This window comes from Dreissena polymorpha, chromosome 6, assembly GCF_020536995.1.
Source record: "Dreissena polymorpha isolate Duluth1 chromosome 6, UMN_Dpol_1.0, whole genome shotgun sequence".
Lineage (NCBI taxonomy): Eukaryota > Metazoa > Mollusca > Bivalvia > Myida > Dreissenidae > Dreissena > Dreissena polymorpha.
The window spans coordinates 104,794,465-104,819,431 of record NC_068360.1 but is presented as its reverse complement, the minus strand read 5'-3'; the positions used below and the strand labels follow the sequence as shown (position 1 = coordinate 104,819,431).

The 24,967-nt window shown below is 40.7% G+C and overlaps 2 protein-coding genes and 3 pseudogenes across 2 annotated transcripts; 3 read left to right on the top strand and 2 right to left on the bottom strand.

The window, feature by feature from the left end:
- Window positions 1–8: 8 nt before the first annotated feature.
- Window positions 9–5,594, top strand: LOC127835970 (fructose-bisphosphate aldolase-like; annotated as a pseudogene).
- Window positions 5,595–7,108: 1,514 nt separating this feature from the next.
- Window positions 7,109–12,387, top strand: LOC127835969 (fructose-bisphosphate aldolase-like; annotated as a pseudogene).
- Window positions 12,388–13,248: 861 nt separating this feature from the next.
- On the top strand, window positions 13,249–20,905 carry LOC127833996 (fructose-bisphosphate aldolase-like; annotated as a pseudogene).
- Window positions 20,906–21,142: 237 nt separating this feature from the next.
- Window positions 21,143–21,930, bottom strand: LOC127833997 (heat shock 70 kDa protein 12A-like). The gene is made up of 2 exons (XM_052359536.1): window positions 21,716–21,930; window positions 21,143–21,434 (listed from the first exon to the last, which is right to left on the bottom strand). The coding sequence occupies exons 1-2, from the start codon at window positions 21,887–21,889 to the stop codon at window positions 21,267–21,269; spliced, it is 342 nt and encodes a 113-aa protein (XP_052215496.1). The 5' UTR covers window positions 21,890–21,930; the 3' UTR covers window positions 21,143–21,266.
- A 632-nt stretch (window positions 21,931–22,562) lies between these two features.
- LOC127835968 (heat shock 70 kDa protein 12B-like) lies at window positions 22,563–22,916 on the bottom strand. The gene has a single exon (XM_052362387.1). It carries the CDS (start codon window positions 22,914–22,916, stop codon window positions 22,563–22,565), a length of 354 nt encoding a protein of 117 aa, XP_052218347.1.
- Window positions 22,917–24,967: the final 2,051 nt, after the last annotated feature.

Here is a 24,967-nt window from a genome sequence, read left to right as displayed (position 1 = left end):
TACGCGTATAAATGAAGCCAAATTTTCCCAAAACGATAGTTATACAGGCTTAATTCAGAAAACTAGCAGAGTTTCGGAATCTAAACCCCTAGTAGTAGTGCTTGTAGGACTTCAAATTAAAACGTGATACACTGAAATATCAGCAAATAAATTGTAAACTTTGGTTGGCGCGTATGCTCTATTATATGAAATATAACAACAAGAACGAAAACAAGAGCAACCGCAAGAACACCAACTCTTGTGTATCAATCCCGCTTAGTTATAATGTTTCCCACAGATGCCTGTGTTTCCAAATTATTTGACACCGGAACAGGAAGAGGAGCTGCGCAGTGTCGCCAAAGCCATCGTCTCGCCCGGAAAGGGAATCCTGGCCGCCGATGAGTCGACCGATCCGTGAAATGTTTGTCTTTTGATGGCTGGCCATCGCGTTGAATAAGTTTTGATAATATTTACATCTGAATACTAAATTCTAATGCTATGGACGCGTCGAACACGGTACGCGTTCTAATTATGGGATTTATTTAGTTCTTTTGGACATGTTTTGCCGAAAATGCCGACCCACATCAGTCTGCGATGTTCGTGGATTGATGATACTTAATACACGTGTATCTTATTCGTTGTTTTGTGCACACAATTACACGCCTTTCATATGATCTTACCTTTAATATTTCAGGAACCATCGGGAAGCCGTTTGAAAGCATCGGGCTCGGGAACACGGAAGAAAAAACCGACGGCGGTACCGGGAGCTCCTGTTCACTGCCGACGCCGTCGTGTCGGACAGCATCAGCGGTGTGATATTGTACCACGAGACGCTCTACCAGAATACAAATGAAGGCGTTCCATTCGTTAAGGTTCGTACAATTTCGTGATTTTACGTATCATAGCGTGCAGGTACGTATCGTGTCGTGAAGGTACGTATCATATCGTGAAGCTACGTATCGTGTGGTGAAGGTACGTATCGTGTCGTGAAGGTACGTGTCGTGTCGTGAATGTACGTATCATGACGTGAAAGTACGTATCGTGTCGTGAAGGTACGTATTGTGTCGTGAAGGTACGTGTCGTGTCGTGAAGGTTTGTGAAGGTACGTATCATTTCTTGAAGGTACGTGAAAGGTACGTATCATGTCGTGAAGGTACGTTTCGTGTCGTGAAGGTTCGTGAAGGTACGTGCCATGTCGTGAAGGTACATATCGTGTCGTGAAGGTACGTATCGTGTCGTGAAGGTACGTATCATATCGTGAAGCTACGTATCGTGTCGTGAAGGTACGTATCGTGTCGTGAAGGTTCGTGAAAGTACGTGTCATGTCGTGAAGGTACGTGTCATGTCGTGAAGGTACGTATCATGTCGTGAAGGTACAAGTCATGTCGTGAAGGTACGTATCATGTCTTGAAGGTAAGTATCATTTCGTAAAGCTACGAATCGTGTGGTGAAGGTCCGTTTAATGTCGTGAACTTTCATGAAGGTACGTGTCATGTTGTGAAGGTACGTATCGTGTCGTGATTGTACGTATCGTGACGTGAAGTTTTGTGAAGGTACGTATAGTGTCGTGAAGGTTCGTGAAAGTACGTATCATGTCGCGAAAGTACGTATCGTGTCTTGAAGGTACGTATCATGTCGTGAAGGTACGTATCATGTCGCGAAGGTACGTATCACGTCATAAAGGTACGCATCGTGTCGTGAAGGTACGTATCCCGTCGTGAAGGTACGCATCGTCTCGTGAAGGTACGTATCGTGTCGTGAAATTTTGTGAAGGAACGTCTCACATCGTGAAGGTACGCATCGTGTCGTGAAGATACGTATAGCGTCATAGCAAACCATTGGTGTGCTTCTTAACAGAATAAAAGCGTGTCTTTATCTCAGCAGTCCCCTCCAATCTTAAATATTAAATGGCTAACATAAAATAGCTCAGGTCAAACACTGGATATATATTTCACCGTAATTGTGGAATCAAACACAAGACGGGTTCGGTGCAATACGGGGAATTCATTTTTAACCAATCAGGACTAGTATATACTATACTTGTAGGTGCCTCTCGGACCACCACTCTAAGTTTAAAGAATTCGGAGGGGGATATACTAGTAGCTGCCTCTCGGGCTTAGATGTCTTGAGTCCTTTGGTCATTGGCATAATTGTCCTCATATTTCCTTTTCCATACTTGCCACCCATGAGCAACATAATCGCAATACAATATATTCCGCCGACCTTTTTTGTTGAAGGTGTCGGCAGACAAGAACATTATCCCTGGCATTAAAGTGGACAAAGGCGTGGTCGCTCTGGCAGGAACTGATGGCGAGTCCACCACCCAAGGTAGGCTACACATCGAGCCTCATTCTTGGAACTCTGGGCATAATGCATGTGCGTAAATTGTCGCCCCAGATTAGCATGTGCAATGCGCATTCGCTTATCAGGGGCGACTCTTTCCGCCTTAACTTGATTTTCGTATAGAAAGAAACTTCCTGTAAACGAAAAAATCCATAAAAGCGGAAGGTGTCTGCCCTGATAGGATCCCTGATAAGATTGTTCGGACTGCACAATTAAATGATATGCCACCGAGTATTCGATTTATAGACAATACTTCATTAACATGATTTCTTACGCTTCACTTTAACGTAGCTACACATCTCTCTTGTATAGGCTAGATCACACTATTGATAGCAAACATATTGCCCTAACAAATGACGTCACATTGAAAGCTAGAGGTATAGCTGTACTTACAATCTGGAATAAAAATATGCAAAAGATAATGAACGCAAGCTACCGAAATTAAAAATGCTTTTCAATTGTCATGGTGATTATGATCTGCGTGCAATACGGGTTCATGGAACGGTAGAAGTGTTTTGCTGTCGGATATTTTTATAAAAAGTTACAGTGTAGAGTATGCATATAATGCAAATATAAAAATATACATAATTGAGACTAACTCTGGGAAAACAGGGCTTAATGCATGTGCGTAGAGTGTCGTCCCAGATTAGCCTGTGCAGTCCTCACAGGCAATGAAGTTCTTTCATAGAGAAAATCCAGCTAAGGTTAAAGTGTCGTAATTGATTAGCCTGTGCGTACTGAACAGCCTAATCTGGGAAGACACATTACACACATTCATTAAGCCCGTTTTTCCAATGGCGAGGCTCAATTGTATTGCATTTTATTTAGGATTTGAACGTTGCTATTAATGTTCAGGAACACACTCATACAATGTTTCCGCGCTATTCCATGCGCAGGTCTAGACGGTTTGGCAGAGCAGTGCGCCAAGTATAGGAAGGACGGTGCCCGTTTCGCCAAATGGCGATGCGTTCTGAAGATCGGGGACCAGACGCCCTCGTATCTCGCCATGCTGGAGAACGCCAACGTGCTCGCACGCTATGCCAGCATCTGTCAACAGGTGGGCATCACCGTGTTAGCTGTTTGGAAATATAACTAGTTTGTGGTTTTAATTTTTGTCTGTAAATTGACAAATAAGACTTAAAGTATGTTTGTTTAATCGTTAAACATGTCCATACCCTAGAAACTTATTCATTGTATAAGATTGTTTTCGTATCAATATTTGATATAAAAAATTAATATTAAATACAAATGTTTGTTGTATCCATTTTTGCTGTGGATCGATTTTATTTCACACGCCTTGGTTTAAGAAGAAAGTTATTTGACAATAATCTCAGTCTGGATTGGTTGCTTCTGGAGAAAATTGTTAATTTTATTTCTCTGGAAAGGTGCACTACATGACACAGTAATTCGCGTTTATACGTGACATCAATTGTTTATGGTTCAATGTGAATTTAAAAAAATCTTGTATGATGACTCCGTGATAACATTTTAAGATCAATAATCCTTATTCATTCTTTACCGTATGTACATGTTTCATTTGGTTTTTAGTAAAATGCATTGTCTTTCACAGAACGGTCTCGTGCCCATTGTGGAGCCGGAAGTACTTTGTGACGGCGAGCACGACCTGTTTACCGCACAGAAGGTCACCGAGCAGGTTTGCATCTCCCGTCTGGCATTGGAACACTTTCGTTATATTTGAGCCGCGCTCTCGGAAATGGGGGTTTCATGTGCATTGAGTTTCGCCCCTGGTTAGCCTGTGCAGACCGAGCAGGTTAATCGGGACGACACTTTCCGCCTAATTGGATTTTCGCTAAGAAATAACTTCATTTTAACAAACATATCATAAAAGCGCAATGTGTCGTACCTGATTAATCTGTTCGGACTTCACATTCCAATCTGTGTCTTTACAAATATATCTTCTAAATATTTTCAAACTTAACTAGGTTTATTAGTTGTGTAATGAAATTTTAAGTCATATTATAATTAAGGTAACCAACAAAAAATTTATCTATGGATGTAAAGAAAATCTGATAAACTAATATAAAGATGTGTACAATGTATATTTTATGACTACCACCAAATACTATTTTCTAATGCTGACGTTAATTCGTACCTTGCTAAGTACATCATGTAACTGTACTTTTCACAAAATACAGATATCCGAATTCCATACTCCACAGGTGCTCGCGTTTACATACAAGGCCCTTGCAGACCACCACGTGTTTCTGAAGGGGACTCTGCTCAAACCCAACATGGTGACAACGGGTCAAAGCTGAAGCCGGAAGTTCAGCCCCGAGGAAAATGCGCGCGCAACTGTCCTCGCTCTCAGTCGAACAGTGCCGCCTGCAATGCCTGGTAAGTCAGAATAAGGTCCGGATCGGCTATAATGTTTTTACTCAGTTACTTTTAACAAGTTGATTGATTGTAGTTTAGTTGCGTTTAGACCAAAAACCGTAGTGTTTAATGGAAAGAACACTATATGTTTTCACAGTCAGGTGTTAGATTGTACAGGAGCTAAACTAAGTCGGCGGATTACATTTCTTTGAAGCGAGTAGCCCCTAGTTGAAGATCCCGATTAAACACAATGTTTTCATTCCATGTCTCGGTTATAATATTCCTGAAGCAAAGTTGGATTAAAAAAATATTTTCCTTTTATTATTTATCTAGCGTTATATTTGCTTAAACTGTAACTATTTGATAGAGATTCGATATGATACGGACATTTTACCAAGATTTGCTAGTCGTATTTTATATAAATATATATAAGCTTTGCTGTTGGAAAACTTTACTTAATGCAAGTTCGTAACATGTCCATCTAGATTAGCCTGCGTGGCTCGCACATGCTTATCATGGAGACCTATATTCGCATAGACTGGATTTTGTTAAAATGAGACTTCCTTCAAAAAAGAATTCCTAAAATCTGAAAGTGTTGTCCCTGTTAAGCCTGTGCAGACAGCAAGGGCTAATCTGGGACGAAACTCAACGCAAAGGCAGTAAGCCCAGTTTTCCCAGAGCTGCGGCTCAAATCAATGTTTCGCGCAGGCGTGGTGTTCCTGTCCGGGGGCCAGTCCGAGAAGGACTCCACCGTCAACCTGAATGCCATCAACACGTTTACGGCCGCACCCAAGCCTTGGGCGCTCTCATTCTCGTTTGGGCGCGCCCTGCAGTCCAGCGTCCTCAAGGCATGGCGGGGGCAGGACGACAACAGGAAGGCGGCCCAGAGGCAGTTCCTGTTGAGAGCCAAGGTACAGGATGTAGTCTGGTATCCATAATATAACTTTCAATGTTGTTTCCCAACCGGATGAGCGAAATGGGTAAAGTAAACACGGGACAAAAGTGATTACCATAAGGCATGAATCTGTCAATTGGAATGGTTTGGTGTCCGGATGTATTCGCCTTTCATCAGATTTAAGACATCGAGACTCCAGTTTAGGCGAAAAGTGTCCAAACAGGCCAATCAGGGATGCTTTGCAGTTTTATAGAATTGTTTGCTTATAGAATTGTTCTTCTTTACGCAATTCCAGTTTAAGCGAAAAGTGTCCACACAGGCCAATCAGGGATGCTTTGCAGTTTTATGGAATTGTTTGCTTATAGAATTGTTCCTCTTTACGAAAATCCAGTTTAGTCGAAAAGTGTCCACACAGGCCAATCAGGGATGCTTTGCAGTTTTATGGAATTGTTTGCTTATAGAATTGTTCTTCTTTACGAAAATCCAGTTTAGGCGAAAAGTGTCCACACATGCCAATCAGGGATGCTTTGCAGTTTTATGGAATTGTTTGCTTATAGAATTGTTCTTCTTTACGAAAATCCAGTTTAGGCGAAAAGTGTCCACACAGGCCAATCAGGGATGCTTTGCAGTTTTATGGAATTGTTTGCTTATAGAATTGTTCTTCTTTACGCAATTCCAGTTTAGTCGAAAAGTGTCCACACAGGCTAATCAGGGATACTTTGCAGTTTTATGGAATTGTTTGCTTATAGAATTGTTCTTCTTTACGCAATTACAGTTTAGGCGAAAAGTGTCCACACAGGCCAATCAGGGATGCTTTGCAGTTTTATGGAATTGTTTGCTTATAGAATTGTTCTTCTTTACGCAATTCCAGTTTAGGCGAAAAGTGTCCACACAGGCCAATCAGGGATGCTTTGCAGTTTTATGGAATTGTTTGCTTATAGAATTGTTATTCTTTACGCAATTCCAGTTTAGGCGAAAAGTGTCCACACAGGCCAGTCAGGGATGCTTTGCAGTTTTATGGAATTGTTTGCTTATAGAAGTGTTCTTCTTTACGAAAATCCAGTTTAGTCGAAAAGTGTCCACACAGGCCAATCAGGGATGCTTTGCAGTTTTATGGAATTGTTTGCTTATAAAATTGTTCTTCTTTACGAAAATCCAGTATAGTCGAAAAGTGTCCACACAGGCCAATCAGGGATGCTTTGCAGTTTTATGGAATTGTTTGCTTATAGAATTGTTCTTCTTTACGAAAATCCAGTTTAGTCGAAAAGTGTCCATACAGGCCAATCAGGGATGCTTTGCAGTTTTATGGAATTGTTTGCTTATAGAATTGTTCTTCTTTACGAAAATCCAGTTTCGGAATCTAAACCCCTAGTAGTAGTGCTTGTAGGACTTCAAATTAAAACGTGATACACTAAAATATCAGCAAATAAATTGTAAACTTTGGTTTGCGCCTATCCACTATTATATGAAATATAACAACAAGAACGAAAACAAGAGCAACCGCAAGATCACCAACTCTTCCGTATCAATCCCGCTTAGTTATAATGTTTCCCAAAGATGCCTGTGTTTCCAAATTATTTGACACCGGAACAGGAAGAGGAGCTGCGCAGTGTCGCCAAAGCCACTCGTCTCGCCCAGAAAGGGAATCCTGGCCGCCGATGAGTCGACAGGTCCGTGAAATGTTTGTCTTTTGATGGCTGGCCATCGCGTTGAATAAGTTTTGATAATATTTACATTTGAATACTAAATTCTAATGCTTTGAGTCACGCGTCGAACATGGTACGCGTTCTAATTATGGGATTTATCTAGTTCTTTTGGACATGTTTTGCCGAAAATGCCGACTCAGATCAGTCTGCGATTTTCGTGGATTGATGATACTTAATACACGTGTATCTTTCTCGTTGTTTTGTGTACACAATTACACGCCTTTCATATGAGCTTACCTTTAATATTTCAGGAACCATCGGGAAGCGGTTTGAAAGCATCGGGCTCGAGAACACGGAAGAAAACCGACGGCGGTACCGGGAGCTCCTGTTCACTGCCGACGCCGTCGTGTCGGACAGCATCAGCGGTGTGATATTGTACCACGAGACGCTCTACCAGAATACAAATGAAGGCGTTCCATTCGTTAAGGTACGTGATTTTACCTATCATAGCGTGCAGGTACGTATCGTGTCGTGAAGGTACGTATCATATCGTGAAGCTACGTATCGTGTGGTGAAGGTACTTATCGTGTCGTGAAGGTACGTGTCGTGTCGTGAAGGTACGTATCATGACGTGAAAGTACGTATCGTGTCGTGAAGGTACGTATTGTGTCGTGAAGGTACGTATCGTGTCGTGAAGGTTTGTGAAGGTACGTATCATTTCTTGAAGGTACGTGAAAGGTACGTATCATGTCGTGAAGTTACGTTTCGTATCGTGAAGGTTCGTGAAGGTACGTGCCATGTCGTGAAGGTACATATCGTGTCGTGAAGGTACGTATCGTGTCGTGAAGGTACGCATCATATCGTGAAGCTACGTATCGTGTCGTGAAGGTATCTATCGTGTCGTGAAGGTTCGTGAAAGAACGTGTCATGTCGTGAAGGTACGTGTCATGTCGTGAAGGTACGTATCATGTCGTGAAGGTACGTATCATGTCTTGAAGGTAAATATCATTTCGTGAAGCTACGTATCGTGTGGTGAAGGTCCGTATAATGTCGTGAAGGTTCGTGAAGGTACGTGTCATGTTGTGAAGGTACGTATCGTGTCGCGATTGTACGTATCGTGTCATGAAGTTTTGTGAAGGTACGTATAGTGTCGTGAATGTTCGTGAAGGTACGTATCAAGTCGCGAAGGTACGTATCGTGTCTTGAAGGTACGTATCATGTCGTGAAGGTACGTATCATGTCGCGAAGGTACGTATCACGTCGTGAAGGTACGCATCGTGTCGTGAAGGTACGTATATATAACGTCGTGAAGGTACGCATCGTCTCGTGAAGGTACGTATTGTGTCGTGAAGATACGTATCGCGTCATAGCAAACCGTTGGTGTGCTTCTTAAAAGAATAAAAGCGTGTCTTTATCTCAGCAGTCCCCTCCAATCTTAAATATTAAATGGCTAACATAAAATAGCTCAGGTCAAACACTGGATATATATTTCACCGTAATTGTGGAATCAAACACAAGACGGGTTCGGTGCAATACGGGGAATTCATTTTTAACCAATCAGGACTAGTATATACTATACTTGTAGGTGCCTCTCGGACCACCACTCTAAGTTTAAAGAATTCGGAGGGGGGATATACTAGTAGCTGCCTCTCGAGCTTAGATGTCTTGAGTCCTTTGGTCATTGGCATAATTGTCCTCATATTTCCTTTTCCATACTTGCCACCCATGAGCAACATAATCGCAATACAATATATTCCGCCGACCTTTTTTGTTGTAGGTGTTGGCAGACAAGAACATTATCCCTGGCATTAAAGTGGACAAAGGCGTGGTCGCTCTGGCAGGAACTGATGGCGAGTCCACCACCCAAGGTAGGTTACACATCGAGCCTCATTCTTGGAACTCTGGGCTTAATGCATGTGCGTAAATTGTCGCCCCAGATTAGCCTGTGCAATGCGCATTCGCTTATCAGGGGCGAATCTTTCCGCCTTAACTTGATTTTCGTAGAGAAAGAAACTTCCTGTAAACGAAAAAATCCATAAAAGCGGAAAGTGTCGGCCCTGATAGGATCCCTGATAAGATTGTTCGGACTGCACAATTAAATGATATGCCACCGAGTATTCGATTTATAGACAATACTTCATTAACATGATTTCCTACGCTTCACTTTAACATAGCTACACATCTCTCTTGTATAGGCTAGATCACAATATTGATAGCATACATATTGCCCTAACAAATGACGTCACATTGAAAGCTAGAGGTATAGCTGTACTTACAATCTGGAATAAAAATATGCAAAAGATAATGAACGCAAGCTACCGAAATTAAAAATGCTTTGCAATTGTCGTGGTGATTATGATCTGCGTGCAATACTTGTTCATGGAACGGTAGAAGTGTTTTGCTGTCGGATATTTTTATAAAAAGTTACAGTGTAGAGTATGCATATAATGCAAATATAAAAATATACATAATTGAGACTTACTCTGGGAAAACAGGGCTTAATGCATGTGCGTAGAGTGTCGTCCCAGATTAGCCTGTGCAGTCCTCACAGGCAATGAAGTTCTTTCATAGAGAAAATCCAGCTAAGGTTAAAGTGTCGTAATTGATTAGCCTGTGCGTACTGAACAGCCTAATCTGGGAAGACACATTACACACATTCATTAAGCCCGTTTTTCCCATGGCGAGGCTCAATTGTATTGCATTTTATTTAGGATTTGAACGTTGCTATTAATGTTCAGGAACACACTCATACAATGTTTCCGCGCTATTCCATGCGCAGGTCTAGACGGTTTGGCAGAGCAGTGCGCCAAATATAGGAAGGACGGTGCCCGTTTCGCCAAATGGCGATGCGTTCTGAAGATCGAGGACCAGACGCCCTCGTATCTCGCCATGCTGGAGAACGCCAACGTGCTCGCACGCTATGCCAGCATCTGTCAACAGGTGGGCATCACCGTGTTAGCTGTTTGGATATATAACTAGTTTGTTGTTTTAATTTTTGTCTGTAAATTGACAAATAAGACAAAGTATGTTTATTTAATCGTTAAACATGTCCATACCCTATAAACGCATTCATTCTATAAGATTGTTTTCGTATCAATATTTGATATAAAAAATTAATATTAAATACAAATGTTTGTTGTATCCATTTTTGCTGTGGATCGATTTTATTTTACACGCCTTGGTTTAAGAAGAAAGTTATTTGACAATAATCTCAGTCTGGATTGGTTGCTTCTGGAGAAAATTTTTAATTTTATTTCTCTGGAAAGGTGCACTACATGACACAGTAATTCGCGTTTATACGTGACATCAATTGTTTATTGTTCAATGTGAATTAAAAAAACTCTTGTATGATGACTCCTTGATAACATTTTAAGATCAATAGTCCTTATTCATTCTTTACCGTATGAACATGTTTCATTTGATTTTTAGTAAACTGCATTGTCTTTCACAGAACGGTCTCGTGCCCATTGTGGAGCCGGAAGTACTTTGTGACGGCGAGCACGACCTGTTTACCGCACAGAAGGTCACCGAGCAGGTATGCATCTCCCGTCTGGCCTTGGAACACTTTCGTTATATTTGAGCCGCGCTCCTGGAAAAGAGGGTTTCATGCACGTGCAATGAGTTTCGCCCCTGGTTAGCCTGTGCAGACCGAGCAGGCTAATCGGGACGACACTTTCAGCCTTATTGGATTTTCGCTAAGAAATAACTTCATTTTAACAAAAATATCATAAAAGCGCAATTTGTCGTACCTGATTAATCTGTTCGGACTTCACATTCTAATCTGTGTCTTTACAAATATATCTTCTAAATATTTTCAAACTAAACTAGGTTTATCAGTTGTGTAATGAAACCTACCAAGTGTTTAAGTCAAATTTTAAGTCATATTATATTTAAGGTAACCAACAAAGTAATTTTTTTATCTATGGATGTAAAGAAAATCTGATAAACTAATATAAAGATGTGTACAATGTATATTGTATAACTACCACCAAATTCTATTTTCTAATGCTGACGTTACTTCGTACCTTGCTAAATACAAAATGTAACTGTACTTTTCACAAAATACAGATATCCGAATTCCATACTCCACAGGTGCTCGCGTTTACATACAAGGCCTTTGCAGACCACCACGTGTTTCTGGAGGGGACTCTGCTCAAACCCAACATGGTGACAGCGGGTCAAAGCTGCAGCTGGAAGTTCAGCCCCGAGGAAAATGCGCGCGCAACTGTCCTCGCTCTCAGTCGAACAGTGCCGCCTTCAATGCCTGGTAAGTCAGAATAAGGTCCGGATCGGCTATAATGTTTTTACTCAGTTCCTTTTAACAAGTTGATTGACTGGAGTTTAGTTGCGTTTAGACCAAAAACCGTAGTGTTTAAAGCAAAGAACACTATATGTTTTCACAGTCATGCACGGTGTTAGATTGTACAGGAGCTAAACTAAGTCGGCGGATTACATTTCTTTTAAGCGAGTAGCCCCTAGTTGAAGCTCCCGATTAAACACAATGTTTTCATTCCATGTCTCGATTATTATACCCCTGAAGCAAAGTTGGATTTAAAAAAATATTTTCCTTTTCTTATTTATCTAGCGTTATATTTGCTTAAACTGTTACTATTTGATAGAGATTCGATATGATACGGACATTTTACCAAGATTTGCTAGTCGTATTTTATATAAATATATATAAGCTTCGCTGTTGGAAAACTTTACTTAATGCAAGTTCGTAACATGTCCATCTAGATTAGCCTGCGTGGCTCGCACATGCTTATCATGGAGACCTATATTCGCATAGACTGGATTTTGTTAAAATGAGACTTCCTTCAAAAAAAAATTCCTAAAATCTGAAAGTGTTGTCCCTGTTAAGCCTGTGCAGACAGCAAGGGCTAATCTGGGACGAAACTCAACGCAAAGGCAGTAAGCCCAGTTTTCCCAGAGCTGCGGCTCAAATCAATGTTTCGCGCAGGCGTGGTGTTCCTGTCCGGGGGCCAGTCCGAGAAGGACTCCACCGTCAACCTGAATGCCATCAACACGTTTACGGCCGCACCCAAGCCTTGGGCGCTCTCATTCTCGTTTGGGCGCGCCCTGCAGTCCAGCGTCCTAAAGGCATGGCGGGGGCAGGACGACAACAGGAAGGCGGCCCAGAGGCAGTTCCTGTTGAGAGCCAAGGTACAGGATGTAGTCTGGTATCCATAATATAACTTTCAATGTTGTTTCCCAACCGGATGAGCGAAATAGGTAAAGTAAACACGGGACAAAAGTGATTACCATAAGGCATGAATCTGTCAATTGGAATGGTTTGGTGTCCGGATGTATTCGCCTTTCATCAGATTTAAGACATCGAGACTCCAGTTTAGGCGAAAAGTGTCCACACAGGCCAATCAGGGATGCTTTGCAGTTTTATGGAATTGTTTGCTTATAGAATTGTTCTTCTTTACGCAATTCCAGTTTAGGCGAAAAGTGTCCACACAGGCCAATCAGGGATGCTTTGCAGTTTTATGGAATTGTTTGCTTATAGAATTGTTCTTCTTTACGCAATTCCAGTTTAGGCGAAAAGTGTCCACACAGGCCAATCAGGGATGCTTTGCAGTTTTATGGAATTGTTTGCTTATAGAATTGTTCTTCTTTACGCAATTCCAGTTTAGGCGAAAAGTGTCCACACAGGCCAATCAGGGATGCTTTGCAGTTTTATGGAATTGTTTGCTTATAGAATTGTTCTTCTTTACGCAATTCCAGTTTAGGCGAAAAGTGTCCACACAGGCCAATCAGGGAGGACACATTACGCGTATACATGAAGCCACATTTTCCCAAAACGATTCTTATATAGGCTTAATTCAGAAAAGTAGCAGAGTTTCGGAATCTAAACCCCTAGTAGTAGTGCTTGTAGGACTTCAAATTAAAACGTAATACACTAAAATATCAGCAAATAAATTGTAAACTTTGGTTGGCGCGTATGCTCTATTATATGAAATATAACAACAAGAACGAAAACAAGAGCAACCGCAAGATCACCAACTCTTCTGTATCAATCCCGCTTAGTTATAATGTTTCCCACAGATGCCTGTGTTTCCAAATCATTTGACACCGGAACAGGAAGAGGAGCTGCGCAGTGTCGCCAAAGCCACTCGTCTCGCCCAGAAAGGGAATCCTGGCCGCCGATGAGTCGACAGGTCCGTGAAATGTTTGTCTTTTGATGGCTGGCCATCGCGTTGAATAAGTTTTGATAATATTTACATCTGAATACTAAATTCTAATGCTATGAGTCACGCGTCGAACATGGTACGCGTTCTAATTATGGGATTTATCTAGTTCTTTTGGACATGTTTTGCCGAAAATGCCGACCCAGATCAGTCTGCGATTTTCGTGGATTGATGATACTTAATACACGTGTATCTTACTCGTTGTTTTGTGTACACAATTACACGCCTTTCATATGATCTTACCTTTAATATTTCAGGAACCATCGGGAAGCGGTTTGAAAGCATCGGGCTCGAGAACACGGAAAAAAACCGACGGCGGTACCGGGAGCTCCTGTTCACTGCCGACGCCGTCGTGTCGGACAGCATCAGCGGTGTGATATTGTACCACGAGACGCTCTACCAGAATAAAAATGAAGGCGTTCCATTCGTTAAGGTACGTGATTTTACGTATCATAGCGTGCAGGTACGTATCGTGTCGTGAAGGTACGTATCATATCGTGAAGCTACGTATCGTGTGGTGAAGGTATTTATCGTGTCGTGAAGGTACGTGTCGTGTCGTGAAGGTACGTATCATGACGTGAAAGTACGTATCGTGTCGTGAAGGTACGTATTGTGTCGTGAAGGTACGTATCGTGTCGTGAAGGTTTGTGAAGGTACGTATCATTTCTTGAAGGTACGTGAAAGGTACGTATCATGTCGTGAATGTACGTTTCGTATCGTGAAGGTTCGTGAAGGTACGTGCCATGTCGTGAAGGTACATATCGTGTCGTGAAGGTACGTATCGTGTCGTGAAGGTACGCATCATATCGTGAAGCTACGTATCGTGTCGTGAAGGTATGTATCGTGTCGTGAAGGTTCATGAAAGAACGTGTCATGTCGTGAAGGTACGTGTCATGTCGTGAAGGTACGTATCATGTCGTGAAGGTACGTATCATGTCTTGAAGGTAAGTATCATTTCGTGAAGCTACGTATCGTGTGGTGAAGGTCCGTATAATGTCGTGAAGGTTCGTGAAGGTACGTATCGTGTCGCGATTGTACGTATCGTGTCATGACGTTTTGTGAAGGTACGTATAGTGTCGTGAATGTTCGTGAAGGTACGTATCAAGTCGCGAAGGTACGTATCGTGTCTTGAAGGTACGTATCATGTCGTGAAGGTACGTATCATGTCGCGAAGGTACGTATCACGTCGTGAAGGTACGCATCGTGTCGTGAAGGTACGTATATATAACGTCGTGAAGGTACGCATCGTCTCGTGAAGGTACGTATTGTGTCGTGAAGATACGTATCGCGTCATAGCAAACCGTTGGTGTGCTTCTTAACAGAATAAAAGCGTGTCTTTATCTCAGCAGTCCCCTCCAATCTTAAATATTAAATGGCTAACATAAAATAGCTCAGGTCAAACACTGGATATATATTTCACCGTAATTGTGGAATCAAACACAAGACGGGTTCGGTGCAATACGGGGAATTCGTTTTTAACCAATCATGACTAGTATATACTATACTTGTAGGTGCCTCTCGGACCACCACTCTAAGTTTAAAGAATTCGGAGGGGGGATATACTAGTAGCTGCCTCTCGAGCTTAGATGTCTTGAGTCCTTTGGTCATTGGCATAATTGTCCTCATATTTCCTTTTCCATACTTGCCACCCATGAGCAACATAATCGCAATACAATATATTCCGCCGACCTTTTTTGTTGTAGGTGTTGGCAGACAAGAACAATATCCCTGGCATTAAAGTGGACAAAGGCGTGGTCGCTCTGGCAGGAACTGATGGCGAGTCCACCACCCAAGGTAGGTTACACATCGAGCCTCATTCTTGGAACTCTGGGCTTAATGCATGTGCGTAAATTGTCGCCCCAGATTAGCCTGTGCAATGCGCATTCGCTTATCAGGGGCGACTCTTCCCGCCAAAACTTGATTTTCGTAAAGAAAGAAACTTCCTGTAAACGAAAAAATCTATAAAAGCGGAAAGTGTCGGCCCTGATAGGATCCCTGATAAGATTGTTCGGACTGCACAATTAAATGATATGCCACCAAGTATTCGGTTTATAGACAATACTTCATTAACATGATTTCCTACGCTTCACTTTAACATAGCTACACATCTCTCTTGTATAGGCTAGATCACAATATTGATAGCTTACATATTGCCCTAACAAATGACGTCACATTGAAAGCTAGAGGTATAGCTGTACTTACAATCTGGAATAAAAATATGCAAAAGATAATGAACGCAAGCTACCGAAATTAAAAATGCTTTGCAATTGTCGTGGTGATTATGATCTGCGTGCAATACTTGTTCATGGAACGGTAGAAGTGTTTTGCTGTCGGATATTTTTATAAAAAGTTACAGTGTAGAGTATGCATATAATGCAAATATAAAAATATACATAATTGAGACTTACTCTGGGAAAACAGGGCTTAATGCATGTGCGTAGAGTGTCGTCCCAGATTAGCCTGTGCAGTCCTCACAGGCAATGAAGTCCTTTCATAGAGAAAATCCAGCTAAGGTTAAAGTGTCGTAATTGATTAGCCTGTGCGTACTGAACAGTCTAATCTGGGAAGACACATTACACACATTCATTAAGCCCGTTTTTCCCATGGCGAGGCTCAATTGTATTGCATTTTATTTAGGATTTGAACGTTGCTATTAATGTTCAGGAACACACTCATACAATGTTTCCGCGCTATTCCATGCGCAGGTCTAGACGGTTTGGCAGAGCAGTGCGCCAAGCATAGGAAGGACGGTGCCCGTTTCGCCAAATGGCGATGCGTTCTGAAGATCGGGGACCAGACGCCCTCGTATCTCGCCATGCTGGAGAACGCCAACGTGCTCGCACGCTATGCCAGCATCTGTCAACAGGTGGGCATCACCGTGTTAGCTGTTTGGATATATAACTAGTTTGTTGTTTTAATTTTTGTCTGTAAATTGACAAATAAGACAAAGTATGTTTATTTAATCGTTAAACATGTCCATACCCTAGAAACGCATTCATTCTATAAGATTGTTTTCGTATCAATATTTGATATAAAAAATTAATATTAAATACAAATGTTTGTTGTATCCATTTTTGCTGTGGATCGATTTTATTTTACACGCCTTGGTTTAAGAAGAAAGTTATTTGACAATAATCTCAGTCTGGATTGGTTGCTTCTGGAGAAAATTGTTAATTTTATTTCTCTGGAAAGGTGCACTACATGACACAGTAATTCGCGTTTATACGTGACATCAATTGTTTATTGTTCAATGTGAATTTAAAAAACTCTTGTATGATGACTCCTTGATAACATTTTAAGATCAATAGTCCTTATTCATTCTTTACCGTATGAACATGTTTCATTTGATTTTTAGTAAACTGCATTGTCTTTCACAGAACGGTCTCGTGCCCATTGTGGAGCCGGAAGTACTTTGTGACGGCGAGCACGACCTGTTTACCGCACAGAAGGTCACCGAGCAGGTATGCATCTCCCGTCTGGCCTTGGAACACTTTCGTTATATTTGAGCCGCGCTCCTGGAAAAGAGGGTTTCATGCACGTGCAATGAGTTTCGCTCCTGGTTAGCTTGTGCAGACCGAGCATGCTAATCGGGACGACACTTTCAGCCTTATTGGATTTTCGCTAAGAAATAACTTCATTTTAACAAAAATATCATAAAAGCGCAATTTGTCGTACCTGATTAATCTGTTCGGACTTCACATTCTAATCTGTGTCTTTAAAAATATATCTTCTAAATATTTTCAAACTAAACTAGGTTTATCAGTTGTGTAATGAAACCTACCAAGTGTTTAAGTCAAATTTTAAGTCATATTATATTTAAGGTAACCAACAAAGTAATTTTTTTATCTATGGATGTAAAGAAAATCTGATAAACTAATATAAAGATGTGTACAATGTATATTGTATAACTACCACCAAATTCTATTTTCTAATGCTGACGTTACTTCGTACCTTGCTAAATACAAAATGTAACTGTACTTTTCACAAAATACAGATATCCGAATTCCATACTCCACAGGTGCTCGCGTTTACATACAAGGCCTTTGCAGACCACCACGTGTTTCTGGAGGGGACTCTGCTCAAACCCAACATGGTGACAGCGGGTCAAAGCTGCAGCTGGAAGTTCAGCCCCGAGGAAAATGCGCGCGCAACTGTCCTCGCTCTCAGTCGAACAGTGCCGCCTGCAATGCCTGGTAAGTCAGAATAAGGTCCGGATCGGCTATAATGTTTTTACTCAGTTCCTTTTAACAAGTTGATTGACTGGAGTTTAGTTGCGTTTAGACCAAAAACCGTAGTGTTTAAAGCAAAGAACACTATATGTTTTCACAGTCATGCACGGTGTTAGATTGTACAGGAGCTAAACTAAGTCGGCGGATTACATTTCTTTTAAGCGAGTAGCCCCTAGTTGAAGCTCCCGATTAAACACAATGTTTTCATTCCATGTCTCGATTATTATACCCCTGAAGCAAAGTTGGATTTAAAAAAATATTTTCCATTTCTTATTTATCTAGCGTTATATTTGCTTAAACTGTAACTATTTGATAGAGATTCGATATGATACGGACATTTTACCAAGATTTGCTAGTCGTATTTTATATAAATATATATAAGCTTTGCTGTTGGAAAACTTTACTTAATGCAAGTTCGTAACATGTCCATCTAGATTAGCCTGCGTGGCTCGCACATGCTTATCATGGAGACCTATATTCGCATAGACTGGATTTTGTTTAAATGAGACTTCCTTTAAAAAAAAATTCCTAAAATCTGAAAGTGTTGTCCCTGTTAAGCCTGTGCAGACAGCAAGGGCTAATCTGGGACGAAACTCAACGCAAAGGCAGTAAGCCCAGTTTTCCCAGAGCTGCGGCTCAAATCAATGTTTCGCGCAGGCGTGGTGTTCCTGTCCGGGGGCCAGTCCGAGAAGGACTCCACCGTCAACCTGAATGCCATCAACACGTTTACGGCCGCACCCAAGCCTTGGGCGCTCTCTTTCTCGTTTGGGCGCGCCCTGCAGGCCAGCGTCCTCAAGGCATTGCGGGGGCAGGACGACAACAGGGAGGAGGCGCAGAGGCAGTTAATGTTGAGAGCCAAGGTACAGGATGTAGTCTGGTATCCATAATATAACTTTCAATGTTGTTTCCCAACCGGATGAGCGAAATGGGTAAAGTAAACACGGGACAAAAGCGATTACCATAAGGCAGGAATCTGTCAATGGGGAATGGTTTGGTGTCCGGATGTATTCCCCTTTCATCAGATTTAAGACATCGAGACTATATGCTCAAGAGATTTGATACAAATTTACTTCCACTCGTTTTTTAAACGATGTTTGGCTTTGAAGTACGAAATTGCACTTTCATAAAGAATCAATCAGTAGGTCTCGCCGGAAATGTCCGTCGGTCACAAACTATTCAGGGCTATATCTCAAAATCTATATACGATGTCATCATGAAACTTAATTGGTGTAAATATATCAATTAGGAGAAGTGCCATGCACAGGAACCATAACTCTAATGTTTCTTAAGTAAGTGTAATTACTCTTTGTTGTTTTTGTGTGATGCACGTCTGTCACAAACTTTTCAGGGCTATATCTCAGAAGCGCTATAATATTCGAATTCATAAAAGAAAACAAAATGCAATTTAAAGCGTCTACATGCGTTTCATGCAGATTGCATTTTCACGCCCGAATACGTATACAAAAACATACATTTTAGAGGAAAACGTTTGTGTTCTTATTTGTCAAATCCGGTGGATAAGCAAGAATTTGTTATTGATTCAAAATATGTACAGAGTGAGTGTATGAACATAGTAATGTCCAATTAATTTACAGTTTGGTCATTTGTGTTAAGCTGGGTTCCCACTGCCGATCAGATCAACTCGATCAAGCCCGACCAAGCGGTCGGGTACTGGTCTGGTTCGGTCGGCATGAGTGGTCGGGAGCGGTCGGGTAGATCAGCATTTGTCGAGCTTCCTACCCGATATTTTTTGACATGTCATAAAATATCGAGTAGCGGTCGAGTAGGAAATGGATCGAGAAGCGCTCGGGAAGTGGTCGTGTATTGGTCGAGTAGAAGATCGAGAGTTGATCGTGAAGCAATCGTGTGGCGATCGGATTGACATCTTTTACACGTTCTGTACCCGATCCGCTCGACCTCTACCCGAGTTATTTTAGATCGCAACACGATCCACTCGAGCTCTATTCGATTTCATGTACAGATTTACTAGAATGCTACCCGACGGCTACTCGACCGTACACGATCACTTCCCGATTGCTATTCGACCATACAAGAGCTCTGTACCCGATTTGCTCGACCTCTACCCGAGTTATTTTAGATCGCTTTGTACGACTGTAGTACGACCATCACGATCTGGTCGTGTGAAGATCTAGTGGCGATCGAGCTGAGGTCCACTTGGTCGAGCTGAGATCGTATAGGGCTCGCGTATAGGTCGAGATGATCGAGCGGAAATCGGAAAGATAATTGAGTGGACGTCGTGAATGAGTCGGGTGGGGGTCGTGTGTTATCGACAAGAGGTCGAGAAGAAGTCGTGTATACCCTTTTAAGTCGAGCTTGGTCGGGTTTGGTCGGGAAATTTCGGTGATCGGGATGATGGAGTTTATCGGATCGGTAGTGGGAACCCACCTTTATTATTAATGTTAAGTGGAAGCGTCTTGTATACATGTTGGTGTTAAAGGATAACAATTCTACCGAGTCCCCATCATACAAAGCGCGTGGTACAGAACAAAGTACGGACAACTTATAGCCTACTCGCATCATAATGGCCTCCCAGTAAGCCCGCGAACATTAAACTGCGCCGTCTGCTCTCGGCATTGTGCCAAGCAACTTTTTAAAGGCTGACTGGTCGGGTATTAAAATGCGAGGAATACAAAAGTCTGTAATATTTCCGATATGGTTACATCTAGTTGGATTTTTTTTAATTTTTATAGATATTTTTTAATTTTTTGTTTACATTTTTACCTTTTTTACATTGATATTTGTGGTATGTTTACGGGAAAATGTATGAAGCTAATACAAACTGAAAATTATAACTACTGTCGTCTGGAGAAATCCGCACCATCTTATACGTTTAGTTTTGTCGGTGGCAATAAATAACCATGTCGTTTGGTTTGTACCATTTTAGGCGAACGGACTAGCAGCCATTGGACAATACTACGGGGAATTGGGAACAATTTCGGCGGGGGGAGAATCGCTGTTCGTGCCCACACATCAGTACTAGATTCAATATGATATGGACTTTATATAATATAGAATTGATAGGATCGAAACTGGATATTTACTTTATATATTGTAGATACTTAACAGGGTTTTACATTTGATTTTTAAAGGGAATTGAAAAAAATTACATTATAGGCCGTTGTGGGATTTACATTTGATTTTATGGATACTTTTTTTAAATTGAATACATGTAGTTTTATATATTTTGTTTTTAAAACAAAGTTTATGTATTGTTGTTTCGCAAATCATTATTTGTGTATATTTAAATTTTCTGTATGTGGAAAGTTTCGCTGTATTTACATAGAGGATATTTGTTGGAATCGGTGGATTATCGATTTTAATTCACGAGTGATCATAGAAAATAATATTTTCCCGAGTGGCGCAGCCACGAGTGAAAATATATATTTTCTATGATCACGAGTGAATTAAAATCGATATATGCCACCGAATCCAACAAATTTTCTTTTTATTTTATGTTTTTTTTTCACAGTTTATATACATTGTTAAAGAGCTCACTAGTGATTTTGATGTGTTTTGTAAGTAGCGGGTTTCTTACTAACGAAGCTAAATCACGGTATCTTAAATTCTAATTCACAATATTACAATTTATTTTATGTTTAACTATAATAGATTAAGCAAAAACAGTCTATAAACCCCCAGCGTCCAGCACGAGGTAGCGTTTGCCAGGCGCGAAGGATTCAATTGACGCTTTGCCAGACGAGTCGACCACCTTCTCCATGGGCAGGTAGCGGCAATACAGGGCGGCAGCTTCCGGCTCCAGAGCCAGCGACAGATTCTCTGTCGCAATGCCCGCCTGAAAGAGATACCGATTTTAAGTAACGAGACGACATTGTTTATTTTCTCAGACAATTACTGCAAATACATATTAATTCCAGAAGTGTTTGGGAATAAAAATGTAAAGCCGTCACATATTCTTACTAAATTAGACAATATTACTCTATAGGTGCATTTTCTCTGAAGACAGTTTATCTGAAACATTTATTGCTACAGTTGGTATATTAATATAAATTTGTCAACAGTCGTTACAATACGACTCTGTCTGAACATATGATATTAGTTTATAGGCACTCGTACCTCAACGGCGGCCTCTCTCATGAACTGTTTTGCTGAGTCGCCCCAGATGGCGGGCACGGTAAGCACCCAGTGCATCTCAATGAACATCAGGCCCTTCCCAGTCACAGATTGCAAGTTGACAAGGTGATCCTTCAGGTAGCGGATGCAGGAAGAGAATACCTTGTGTGCAGGCATCTTGAGACCCTTGTTGTCGGTTAGCGTGGTTGAGCGTGTGAGTTTCTGAAGTGGATTAGAAATGGCAAAACATAGAGTAGGAAATCGTCAGAATCAACAGTTTATATACCGTTGTAACTAAATTATATACGGTGGGGTAACTGGCTCCAAACCTTTCGTTTCATAAATGTTCACAGACAAATAATGTCCAATAAAATAAAAATTTAAGTTAGAATACTCTTAGGATGAAGTCTGGAATGCAACGACAATTTGAGCGGGTAACTGTGAAAATGACGAAAGCAAACGGGTAATATTACACCGGGAACAACGCCTGTATTGTCACTGATTTGAAAACGAATAAACGAGTCGTTTCACTTGTTTATTTTCCATGTATATTTAGACACCGGCACCAATTAGACGCCTCATCAATCGATCATGATTACGATCACAAAAGTATACCAGCGATAGCTCCTCCATTGGTCATGAAGATTAATATCGTAATCGAGTGAAAGTGGATTCCGCCGATAAAAATAGCATTTTATACTATCATAAATACATTGGAAACGGTTCGCATATATAAGGAGACAGCGTTAATGTACATACCTTTGATACTTACTCATCATTTAATTTTATTTTGCCTTTTTATGTTTTCTATGCATTTAATTTGATTACTCATCATGTAATGTTCAATAAATCATTCAGTATTCACCTTAGTTTCGTACAGAAACATTTTAAAGTTTTTGAAGTAGAACCAGCGTGCATGTTGCTCGTCCATTGCCAGTGTCAGATACTTCTCCTCAGCATCATAACCGAAGCTGTCAAAATTTCCATCCGGAGAGAAAAGGACACGGGAAGGGGTCTTCATGGAGACGAGTGTTGCTGAGCCGCCCTGGGACTCACATTTGTTGGTGAGGATTTTGAGAGGGTTTTCCAAGAAATCCGTGCGAAACGAGAATGCATAACCGGAGTAAGTCGTGCCGAAGTCTATTGCGGCCACCTGAAGCCGGTACTTGGTGGCTTGTACAGATACCGGAAGAGCGCTGGCCATATCTATGTACTCACCTTTTCTGTGAATTAAATTAGAAACATCTGTCAAATACATTTTATTAAAGTTGCTTCAAATTCCATTTACATACAACATATTTGTTTAAACCAGTATATTGTACGTCGCTTTCGTCAAAAGCATGGTCATTGCTGTTGCGGTTGTTGTTTCGGGATTTATAGTTTTCCTAACGTCCCGTTGTGTAAGGTCTAAGTATTTTGAATAAGTTCTTCATGTTTGTTTTTCTTTTACTTTGATGCTCCTTATCTTATGCTATACTTTTTCAAATGCTTGATTATTCGATTTTTTTTCCCTTTAACTTACGGGTAGCTTTCCTATAATTTTGCAACATTTTTAATTAAGTCATGCTTGAATGTTCAATACTGCTGTTATACTTACAAAAATTGAAAAACAATGTTTGTAACGAACATAAGAAATATAATCTGCTTTCTCAAATGTTATTTAAGGGGCCTTTTCACAGATTGTGGCATGTATTGAAGTTTGTCAGTAAATGCATTATATTGATAAATGTAAGCATTGGATCTAAAAACTGCAGTAAAAAAACAAGAATACAATTAAAGAAAGAAAAAAAGTAACCCTCAACTGGGCTCGAACCACTAACCCCTGGGATGAAAGTCCATCGCTTACACCACTCGGACATCCGCGCTGATACAAACAGCGATGTAGTTTATACTTTATATAAGCAATGTTCGTAGTATCACGAAATATAACGACAACAACAGAACTCTTCAAATTATTTAATCGTTTCGCGTTGCAACGCTTTATAATTTTCAGGTTTTTAAACCGTCAAAGGATGCATACAATGGATATTTTAGAGCAATCTAATTGTTTAGTATAACTGTTTCCTCACAAATATCATAAATACAACGAAAATTTGCGAATCTGAAAGTAGTAGTAGCTGCAGTAGTATCAGTAGCAGCAGTAGCAGTAGTAGCAGTAGTAGCAGCAGCAGCAGAAATAGGAGTAATAGCAGTACTAGGAGAAGAAGCAGGAGTAGCAGCAGTAGCAGTAGTAGCAGTAGTAGCAGTAGAAGCAGCAGGAGTAGTAGTAGTAGCAGTAGTAATAGTGGTAGTAGTAGAAGTAGTAGTAGTAGTAGTAGTAGTGGTGATGGTAGTAGCGGTAGTGGTAGTGAGACTGGTAGTGGTAGTTGTAGTGGGACCGGTAGTAGTGGTAGTAGTATTTGTAGTAGTAGTAGTAGAAGTAATTGTAGCAGTAGCATTGCAGTAGCAGCACCAGCACCACCAGCATTGGCAGTAGAAGTAGTTGTTGTAGTAGTAGTTGCTGCAGCAGTAATAATAACACTATTAGAGTAGTAGTCAAAATTCAGTCATTGGTGCGTGATTGTTGCGAGTATGGTCGTTTGGGTTCACGCTATTTTACACCCACGTGTGAGTGTTCAAGTCACATTTAGATGTTCATTCGACTTAAATTCCATGCAATAAACACGTTTTCTTCTGGTTCAAAGCTCAGGATGGAAGCCCATATTTTTTTAATTTTTTAATTTTTTATATGCTATTATCTATAATAGAAACAAGGAGTTTAACTTCCTTTCTGTAAAACTATACCATCTTTATTGTAAACTAGGGACGACTTCGATCGCTGACTTTAGTCTGGAAACGGAAGTTGTAATACGCATGTTTGGTAGGGTACGTGATGGAATGCGTTTTAGTTTGGATTGGTTATTTAAGAATGCAGTATACTAACTATTTTGAGTATACTCTCTCAAAACAAGAACATCATACAGTACCAAATTACATGGGAATACCAGAAAATATCGTCGATTTTCGTGCACACTATCGAATAACAAGACATTTATTCGATATATTGCTTGAAATGACAGTACTGTTTAGTTAAGCTTGGAACTTCATGTACATTTCCTGAATAACTTTACTTCAAGTTCAACTAATTTTCCTGCGCCTGCTATCAAATAAATCATGTTTTACTAAGAGATTTCTGAGTGTTTCTTAAAAAAATAATTTAAGGAAGACTTAATTAATCATTTAATAAATACTTGAGGCTCGCTCTGTAAAAAGAGG

Excerpts from the sequence above, each read along its gene's own strand:
- LOC127835968 (XM_052362387.1), bottom strand. The coding sequence starts at position 22,916 with ATGGCCAGCGCTCTTCCGGTATCTGTACAAGCCACCAAGTACCGGCTT.
- LOC127833997 (XM_052359536.1), bottom strand. The coding sequence starts at position 21,889 with ATGCCTGCACACAAGGTATTCTCTTCCTGCATCCGCTACCTGAAGGAT. Across the intron at positions 21,435-21,715 it reads TGAGAGAGGCCGCCGTTGAG|GCGGGCATTGCGACAGAGAA; the intron begins GTACGAGTGCCT and ends TATCTCTTTCAG.